The sequence below is a fragment of the Arachis hypogaea genome, chromosome 20, assembly GCF_003086295.3.
Source record: "Arachis hypogaea cultivar Tifrunner chromosome 20, arahy.Tifrunner.gnm2.J5K5, whole genome shotgun sequence".
Classification (NCBI taxonomy): domain Eukaryota; kingdom Viridiplantae; phylum Streptophyta; class Magnoliopsida; order Fabales; family Fabaceae; genus Arachis; species Arachis hypogaea.
The window spans coordinates 127,994,152-128,003,883 of NC_092055.1; the positions used below are offsets into that span (position 1 = coordinate 127,994,152).

General features: G+C 34.2%; 2 protein-coding genes across 2 annotated transcripts; one reads left to right on the plus strand and one right to left on the minus strand.

Annotated features, from left to right (window-relative positions):
* Positions 1-253: 253 nt before the first annotated feature.
* On the plus strand, positions 254-4,172 carry LOC112784093 (enolase 1, chloroplastic). The gene is made up of 7 exons (XM_025827208.3): positions 254-1,000; positions 1,594-1,901; positions 2,255-2,409; positions 2,495-2,812; positions 3,043-3,189; positions 3,293-3,343; positions 3,795-4,172. Exons 1-7 carry the CDS (start codon positions 573-575, stop codon positions 3,858-3,860), a joined length of 1,473 nt encoding a protein of 490 aa, XP_025682993.1. The 5' UTR covers positions 254-572; the 3' UTR covers positions 3,861-4,172.
* A 409-nt stretch (positions 4,173-4,581) lies between these two features.
* On the minus strand, positions 4,582-9,093 carry LOC112784094 (plant cysteine oxidase 3). Its single transcript, XM_025827210.3, has 5 exons — positions 8,720-9,093; positions 7,371-7,522; positions 6,583-6,745; positions 5,309-5,509; positions 4,582-5,023 (listed from the first exon to the last, which is right to left on the minus strand). The coding sequence occupies exons 1-5, from the start codon at positions 8,877-8,879 to the stop codon at positions 4,899-4,901; spliced, it is 801 nt and encodes a 266-aa protein (XP_025682995.1). The 5' UTR covers positions 8,880-9,093; the 3' UTR covers positions 4,582-4,898.
* Between the last annotated feature and the right edge of the window lie 639 nt (positions 9,094-9,732).

The window sequence follows — 9,732 nt, forward strand, 5'->3', positions numbered from 1 at the left end:
AAAAAAATAAACATAATTGAATAACTGTGTAAAATAATTTACAATGTCAGTATATCAAAATTAAACTCTTAGATATTAATATTAATTTCCTCAAATTGAAAAAAAAAGAGGTAACTGAAAAAATAAAAAAAATGTATTATTTTTTTCTTTTAATTTAATTCTTTCTATATCCCACGTTTTAAAATCAAATTACAAAAAAAAAAAAAAAAAACCGAGAACAAACAAAACAAAACATGCATGGAGCTTAGTAGCTAGTGCTTACCAACTCACCTACCCAACCCGTCTCCCTCTTCGGTCTTATAGTCAGTCATGTCCTTCCCACCAACCTCCAAAACTCAAAACACGTTGTTTATTATTACTTCACTTCACTTTCTTTCTTTCATCGCTCTTGGCGGACTCTTCCACAAACCCCAACTCTTAAAACGCCACCCTATAAAACTTCACGCATCCCTTTTTCTCTTCACTCTTCATCACTCGTCACACAAAAAATCAATATTTTAAAAAGAATTAAAAATAATAATAATAACAAGAATAAGAGAAAACTTTCTTTTTCTTTTTTTGGTTCCTAAACAATGGCTTTGAGTTTCACGCCCCAAACCACCAAAACCGTTTCCCAAACACCTTCCTTTATTGCCTCCAGGCCGGTAGCGCCGCCGAAGTCTGTGCCCTTTCGCAATTCGCGACGATCAATCGCGGTGCGTGCCTCGGCCTCTGTGGCGTCTCCGTCTGCAGCGGCGGTAACGGCGGCGCGGGAGTGTTCTGTGAAGTCGCTGAAGGCGAGGCAGATCGTGGATAGCAGGGGAAACCCGACGGTGGAGGTGGATCTGGTGACCGACCAGCTGTACCGATCGGCGGTGCCGAGTGGCGCCTCCACGGGGATCTACGAGGCGCTGGAGCTGAGGGATGGTGATAAGAGCGTTTATGGAGGAAAAGGAGTGCTTAATGCTGTTAGGAACATCAATGAGGTCTTGGCTCCTAAGCTTCTTGGCGTTGATGTTAGGTAAACCAAAACAACGGTTCTGAGATTCTGTTGTGTGTTGGACTTTGTTTGTTGCACTTTTGAGTAGCTGTGCCTAGGTTTAAAATTTCTGAGTAAATGGTTATTGTGTTGTATTTGTATAGTAGGAAGGTTGAACCTTTTTGTTTCAATTCTTTTTTATGAAACCTACGTGTTTTATTGTGCCTTTTAATTCATGTTTTTATCGTTAAATGTGTATGATTAATTAAGATAGTAAATACCTTAGACTTTATTTAATTGATGTTGGATTTGAATCTTAGAAATAGCATAAAGTATTATTTATAAATAGACTTTTTTAATTTTGTTCATGCCGTCAATCTAAACGGTAGTTATTTTCATTTATGATCATTTATTTATGGCGCTACGTAATTGGATGCACGTATAAAATTGAATTCTTATACATAATTAAGGATACCTTAAGGGAAAAAAATGAGTACACCAAACCCTTTTCCAGTCCCAATTATATATAGTAGATAAGCTGATGTGGCTGAATTTATTTTTGAAACATCTAAATATGCTCATTGTCTTTTAATTGAGTGTTGTGCTGCTGAATATTTGTTTTTGTGTTTCACAAGGAATCAAGCAGATGTGGATGCTATCATGCTGGAAATAGATGGAACTCCTAACAAGTCAAAGCTAGGGGCTAATGCAATATTGGGAGTTTCGCTGAGCGTGTGTAGAGCTGGTGCAGGAGCAAGAGGAGTGCCTCTATACAAACATATCCAGGAAATTTCTGGAACAAAAGAACTTGTAATGCCAGTTCCAGCTTTTAATGTTATAAATGGGGGTAGTCATGCTGGAAATAATCTGGCCATGCAAGAATTTATGATACTACCGGTTGGAGCTACTTCGTTTTCTGAGGCACTCCGCATGGGTAGTGAAGGTTAGAAATCTAGTGCTTTATAAATGTAACCACATTGAAGAAGTATGCTTGTGAAATTCTTTTACTTCTGGCTGCAACTTAGCATATGCGTGTGTTTATTTTCTCATTTTGGTATTGAACTTAATAATGCCTTCCTTTCCGTTCAATTATTGTGGTGTATGTGAATTGATATGATTTGTGAGGTTAGTTAGACCTATAGGATTCTGTGACATATAATTTGATTTGATGATTAATTCTACGCTCAAATTATCTTGACTCCATAAGTTCATATTATTCGGCATACATTGCATGAATTTTTCAATCTTGATGTATTCATACTGACAACCAGTCAACTTAACTATTTCCATGAACAGTTTATCATGTATTGAAGGGTATTATCAAGGAAAAATATGGACAAGATGCATGTAACGTTGGAGACGAAGGAGGATTTGCTCCCAATGTTCAGGATAACAGGGAGGGGCTAGTTTTACTCATTGATGCTATTGAGAAGGCTGGTTACGCTGGCAAGGTAGGCATTGATATGACTAGTTTTATGCCTTTGCGTGATTTGAATATCCTTCTTATTGATCAAAATTTAAAAAACAATGGTGCAGATTAAAATAGGTATGGATGTTGCAGCTTCAGAGTTTTACACTAAGGATGGAAAATATGATTTGAACTTCAAGAAACAGCCAAATGATGGAGCTCATGTTCTCTCTGCCCAGAGTCTTTGCAATCTTTATAAAGACTTTGTGAAGGAATTTCCCATTGTGTCAATTGAGGATCCATTTGATCAAGATGACTGGGGTTCATGGGCTTCACTACAGTCTTCAGTTGATATTCAACTTGTAGGAGATGATTTACTTGTTACAAACCCGAAGAGAATAGCTGAAGCCATCCAGAAGAAGGCTTGCAATGGTTTGCTTCTAAAGGTGGCTATTCTCAAACAATTTTTTATTATTTGATGTTATCATTCATATAGTACTTTTTGCTTCAGATTAATTCTTCTATGAATTCTTTTTGACATTTTGCTTTGAGACAAGTTTTTCTTTCTAGACATCTAATCAAATAGTAATTTGAGATATTGCATATTGTCAGAATTTGTAGGGGAGACATGCCAATTAATGCTTCAGTTGTTTTATCTGTTATCCAACCACTGCAGGTTAACCAGATTGGCACAGTGACCGAATCTATTCAGGCTGCACTTGACTCAAAAGCAGCAGGCTGGGGTGTCATGGTTAGTCATCGGAGTGGTGAGACTGAAGATAACTTCATTGCTGATCTCTCTGTCGGCTTGGCCAGTGGACAGGTTATATTTCCTTAATATATTTGTTTGGTGTATTTAATATTTTTCTATTGTAAATTATACCATGTTATGGCTTGTGTTGATGATACGAGCTTTTGTCATCTAGATTAAGACTGGTGCTCCGTGCCGAAGTGAGCGATTGGCAAAGTATAATCAGGTAATTGGCATTTTGTGCTAACTTCCTCCTCTTAGCTTCAAGATTTTAGCATAGACTATAGGCTATAGCATTAGTATTTTAGAATAACTCAGAAATCCTTAGGACTAAACTATCATAACTTGTTTCATTCAAATTTCACTATATACTCTTCTTTGACTCTGAGGCTGACAATTTTTATCTTGAGCTGGCATGGCAGAGATTGGTTTAACTAAAGAAATTGATCATTATGCTGACTTAGAATAAATAACGAATGTGCAATAATGCTGTTTTAGTTCTTAGTTTTAAAACTTGAATTTTGATAGAAAATAGAAAACCATCGTTGTCCTTGAAAAAAAATTTTTTGATTGCTTCTTTGAATTGTTATATAGTATACTGTGTGATCATTAGTTATTGTTTGATGGAATGATCTAAAGAACTTTTCCCTTCAAAACATTGTTCAATATCTTTTCAGCTTCTTCGCATTGAAGAGGAACTTGGAAGCGTGCGATATGCTGGTGAAGCCTTCAGAGCCCCTTAGAGCGAATCAGGGCTGATCTCAAATATGTAGTCTTGAAATATTTCTGCAAGAGTCATTATCATTATCGATTAAGTTAAGAAAACAAACATGACCAAGGTAAATCCAGAGTTTTGAGAGCTGCAATTGATGGGTTTAGCCTTCAAATGTGTTAGTTTTGAACTGAAATAATTACTCCAGAAATAAGAAACTTGATCTTGGTGAAGCTGCTATTATGATGTGAACTAGCTTAATGTAACTTCATGCAGGGACTATGGTGTAACTTTCAAACAAATCTACGTGATGAGTTAATTCGAATGTGTTGTTTTGGATGAACTTAAACCACTTTAATGAATTGAGTAACTTAAATTCATAGTCACCATTGTTCCCTTTTTAGGAAAGCCATATTGTTCACTCTTTTTGGAGTATTGACAATTGTTCACCAAGTTAAAACACTATAAATTGTTTTTTTATTTTGTGTCGGGGGGACTCATTATGTAAATTTCAGATGTCACACAAGTTAGTTCTTTCATAACATTTTGAAACGATTTTACTCATTTTAGTATATATTGATCCTTAATATAATTATTTATAAATCGGTAAAAATTGTTCATCATGAAAATACAAATATAAGGTCAAAATGTCCAAAATAGGGATTAACTTAGTAGGAGATATATCGAGATCATTTTTCCCATGGCCACGTATTTGCACCTCTTTAGCAAATACTAATAGTAGATATTGCAAATGATAAGAAAGTATTGCCATTTCACTGATACTACAATCCACCGCATCCACTATACAAGGAATATTACAGAAATAGTTTTGCTTGTCAAAACATGAGGACTGTCACAGATTTTATGTATCAAAATCTTATGCTCCAAATATGCTTCCAGCAAAAGGAGGCATAAATCAACCTTCACATGTCGTGTTGTAAACAAATTTAGATCCTCTTCGCTCGCCATCAGGTGCAGAATGGGAGATGAATAATTTTCAGGCATTAACGTCATCGCTCGTCATTCACAATAGGAAGCATATAATCACTTTTAAATCTGAGCAAAAGACCTAAAGCTGGATAGCCGGACCAGTGTACTCTCTTGAGCGCATATAAAGATCCGCAGGCGTTCCTATCTCTACAAGCCAAGCATATTCCTCTTCGCCGTCACATATCTTAGGGCCATTTTGTATTGCTGTAGTGCAACAAGCATTAAAAAAATATATAACTGAGATGCTGATCAGATAATGCTTTTCCATTCCCTCAAGTGATTTGCAAGTTTTGAAAAGGGTAATAACTTTCAAAGGGGGAAAAGCTGAAAATCTAACTGAACTTATAAATCCTCAATCGAAGGCTTCAAAACTCAAGAAAGGGAGCAAACTGAGTTTTATAGAACTTCTAAGATCATTCCTACTACCGAATACCAACGCTATATCCTATGGTGCATGGAATATAAGTAATAGTTCGAAGAGTTACTTACAGAATGTTGAATATGGATAATCATGATAGTAAGTACACTTCCTTCCTTCATCTTCTCTATAAGGAGGTGAAAGAATGTCTAGCACAGCACAAGGTGTTACTGCTGTGAAACAGTGCAGATTTCCACCATGCTTTGGATATAAAACCGATGTCTCGCATGGTGCAGTCATGACCTTATCAACAGCTAACTTGGCCAGTCTAACTACAACAAAGAAAAATTACAACAAAAACATTTTAAAACATGGATGCAGAATAGCAAGTTTTATAAGCCACTAAATATGATATCATATTGTTTAATAATGTTGATAAAGAGATCTCCTGGATGAGATATACAATTATGTAAATGTAAGCCCTCAACAGTAGTAGCAATTAGCCATAGGAAATTCTATAGGAAAATGATTAATCCCCTAATACTCTTACTAATAATTCCCCCTAACTAATAGATTTAGCAAATCTTGAATGCTTTTTTATGTTTACAAAGCATTGAATACCTTTACTTTTTCACTTAATACTTTTTTTTAATTTAATATTAGAAGGATTATTAGGAGTACATATCATGAAGATGTATCATTACTCAGTGCTTTTTATATTTACATGCTCTCGTATATGAGTGTGGGACAAGACAAAAATGTGTTCCAGCGACAAATTAACAAAAGCGATATCACCTTATATGAAAAACTGTAAATACTAAACCTTTCAAAAATATAATACTTTATTTATTTCTCTTCGCAATCTAATACTACATATATAGGCATCAATTTAATCCTTAATTTGACAGTTATTTTATACTATAAAGTACCAAACAGAAGTAAATTTCATGTCTCATATCTTTTTTGAGGATTATTTTGAGAGTTTACTTGCCCGATAAAAACAAGAAAAATGTCCAATCATAAGAAAATGCAATATAAGGCTACATTTAGAAGAGAGACTGAGACTGAGAGACAGAAATTAAATTAAGTCTCTGTATTGTGTTTGGTGTAAAATGTATTGGACTGAGTTATGTCTCAATATCATGTTTGGTTTAAGATAAATATGGAGATTAAATGGTAGATTTGAAATTTGAAAAGTTAAATGAGTATATTTTTGGAAAGAAATGTTGTAAAAGTTTTCGTTTCCATCCCTAAAAATTTCAGTCTCCTATGACACTATTTTCTGGAAGTACTGAAGGGACTGAAATTTTGTGTCCCAAGACTGAAATTTTAGTTTCAGTCTCTAATCACCAAACACAATACTCAGTCCCAGTCCCAAGAAACAAACGCATCCTAAAAGCCAGACCTTGAGGATGTCCTGGTCCCTTGCTTTCTACAGTGCAGGGAGGTTCAACCCAATCATAAGCTTTCACATGCAAAGAGCCGTAGAGAATTTTGCTAAATACAGTCATGCCAGGATGGTCATGCAGTGGTATAACCGAAGAAGTGGGAAAACAGAATATACACATCTGCACCAAATAACACTGCTTACTTTAAGTCCAAATCTCATTTCACACAAACTGAAATTTTCACTAAAAAATCACTATATACAATCAACTCACAATCAACTCATTTGTATATCCGAAATATAACAACACAACATATAACAAAACTGAGAATATCTTTGATAATAAGAAACTCACAGAAATATTGAAAAAACTGTATATACAAATATGCATGCATAGGCAAAGCCTGAAGTTTGCATCAGTCCAACATCGGTATGGTTGAAGAAAGAGACAATGAGAGCTAGCTATATATATGATTAAAGTATGCCTGACTAAAATAAAAATTCGAGGTTTAAACAAGCCAAGATGTTCTTATACCATCTTAGTCTCTATATATTCAAACATTCAACATATAAGCCGAATCTGACTTTGACCTGATTCCCATTATAATACAATGACTAGCAAATTTTCAAACATACAGGGCCTAAGGATTCAGTAATCTTTTTTTCTGTATCTTTTTAGCACAATGCAATTTAGCAGGACATATACTGTGATTGTAACAGCCATCGCCAATAATTTGACAATATTGTCACTGTACTAATTTTAAGCAGCCAACTTATTAATGTACATGCTAGAAAGGTAAGCTCACCGTAAAACTATCGGACTCGTGAATGTCAATATAAGTTATTGGTTGAGCCCATCGAGCTGCCCTATTCAGTTGATTAATTCCAAAAAACCCATGCCCTCGATCATCATCTGTACTTTCCTCCGAAAGCCCAACATCTGATGGTTGGACAGTATCTACCAAGTCAAGAACAATAACAAAAGATCAGTAACTCATTGCCAAAGACAATGTAACATCTGCATTTCAGAGTTCAAATATATATGATAAAATAAAATGGTTTCTAATTTGATTGGAAAATGCTAGAAATAAGAATAGACTATTTATGAACAGCAGGCACGGAATAACTGCCATATTACTGTGGACAGATATATCAGTAGTGTTATTGTTCATTACTTCATATTCCTAAACAAGTCAAACTTGCCAACATTTTAACAAATATCATATAGTATGTTTGTTGAATAAATTGCTCATATTGATGCAGCAAGACTAATTCTCCACACACACGCACGAACTCACGCATGCACAGTCGCTCGTGTGCACCCACACATACACAAATCCGAGCTGTATAATCATCTGCGGATAGTTAGTATTAGAATAAAAAATGTTAAAAGGCTACGTGCCCTTTTGTTTTAATGTTGACCATGCAAGCAATATTGAACGTTCCAGAGTTAATCCTCCCACTCTTGTATAAAACTACTCCTCTTGCTTGCACTACACATAAAAAACAAATTCAAGGTGATTGTGTTTTGTCTAAAAGATCCCATACATTACCCACAACATCACCTCTTCATAATATCCTTTTTAGTTTTACAGTTCAAATATGCAGCCTTGATAGTTTCAATGCCTTCATTAATAACTAAATCTAAAGAACTTAATGCATTGCAATGCAGATAGAAAAAGAAAATCATCACAAAACCAAAAAAACAACCAACACTTCAACCTAGCCACAAAACAGCCAACCAGCAAGAAACTCACTGAAATCAACAAGCAACTCACAGCATTCACATAAATAAATAAGCAACCCATAAAACCTAATTTGACCAACTGAACATGCCTCTACAAGTTGATAATAAACACATATAATTTATAATTTTATTTTATAGAAGTAAAAACAGTTTGATTTCAATGAATAACAACATTCTAAAACACTATCACAAAACTAAACTTCACAGTTCACCCACACTCTTTCAAAAAGAAATTACTTTTATCCATGTGATAACATTTAATTGATCCTCATTCCTCAGTTGCATGCAATATTCAAAGAATGATTGGAGCATAAACAGATTAAACTTACATTATTCACTCTACAAACCATAACCTAAACACAATGAAATAAACAAATAAGGGGGCAAAGAAAGAAAAAAAAAATAAACCGAGAATTGAAGAGAGCTTGTGCAAAGCTTGCGAAGAAGGTGGTGGCGTTGAGGAAGGGGAGAAAATGGCGTTGCAGTGGTCGTAGAGAGCCTGAACCTTGTTTGAGGTGTGGCTATGGCGGCCCATGCTCAAGTATCTGCGGAATAACGAGAAGACCATATCCTTCCTTCTTTCTTTGCACAATTTTTCTATTCTTATCGGATACTATTTTCTGTAATTTCTCACAATTCTTCTTTTTTTTTTTTTTTATTGGAAATAAGTAATGTGTGTGGTGCAGATCCAGAAATTCGTTTACCAAGCCAAAGAGCATTCTGATTTTTGCCGCTTATTTAATTTTGGTGGTGTGTTTTCGAACAACGATGAGATTTGATGTGTTTGTTGTGAAATATATAAATAAATAAATAAGAGGTAATAAAAAAAAAGTATAATTAGATAACTTTGTAATAATATTTATTATAATTATTATTTTAATATAATAAAGATAATTAATATATTTATTAATATTATATATATTGTAAATTTAAATTTACATAGAGTTAGGAAAAAGAGAGAATTTATATTATTATAATTTATAGAGAGAAAAAATATTTTATTATTATGGTGTATTTTTTTCTGAGGCTTAGCCTCTTATTTATATGTAATATTTTTAATTTTATTAAATTCATTCTTTCTTCAGAATGGACATCTACGTAGTGATCCTTATCACAACACTTTTTTTTAAATGTCCATTTAGGATTATGTTTCGTTAAAACTTTACTAAAGAAAAATTCAATGGGAAAAAACTTTAGTGAAGGAAAAAGAGTACAAAATCTTTTGTGATAGGAAATACCTCATTAAAAACATTGTCAAGAAAAATTCAATGAAAAAAAAAAAAACATAATCAAGAAAAAAAGAGCACAGCCTCCCCCTCTTGTCATCATTATTTAATATCTCGAAATCGGCACATCCCAATCTAATGTACCGATCTTTCAAAGGAGAATTTTGGAAGTGACTTTGTAAATAAATCTGCCAG

What these genes read in the sequence shown, in the direction of transcription:
- LOC112784094 (XM_025827210.3), bottom strand. Translation starts at nt 8,879, where the DNA reads ATGGTCTTCTCGTTATTCCGCAGATACTTGAGCATGGGCCGCCATAGC. An exon ending in GGGACCAGGACATCCTCAAG is followed by an intron (nt 5,510 to 6,582) that starts GTCTGGCTTTTA and finishes TCTTTGTTGTAG; the next exon opens with TTAGACTGGCCAAGTTAGCT. An exon ending in TTATCCATATTCAACATTCT is followed by an intron (nt 5,024 to 5,308) that starts GTAAGTAACTCT and finishes GTTGCACTACAG; the next exon opens with CAATACAAAATGGCCCTAAG.
- LOC112784093 (XM_025827208.3), top strand. Translation starts at nt 573, where the DNA reads ATGGCTTTGAGTTTCACGCCCCAAACCACCAAAACCGTTTCCCAAACA. An exon ending in CTTCTTGGCGTTGATGTTAG is followed by an intron (nt 1,001 to 1,593) that starts GTAAACCAAAAC and finishes GTGTTTCACAAG; the next exon opens with GAATCAAGCAGATGTGGATG. An exon ending in GCAATGGTTTGCTTCTAAAG is followed by an intron (nt 2,813 to 3,042) that starts GTGGCTATTCTC and finishes CAACCACTGCAG; the next exon opens with GTTAACCAGATTGGCACAGT.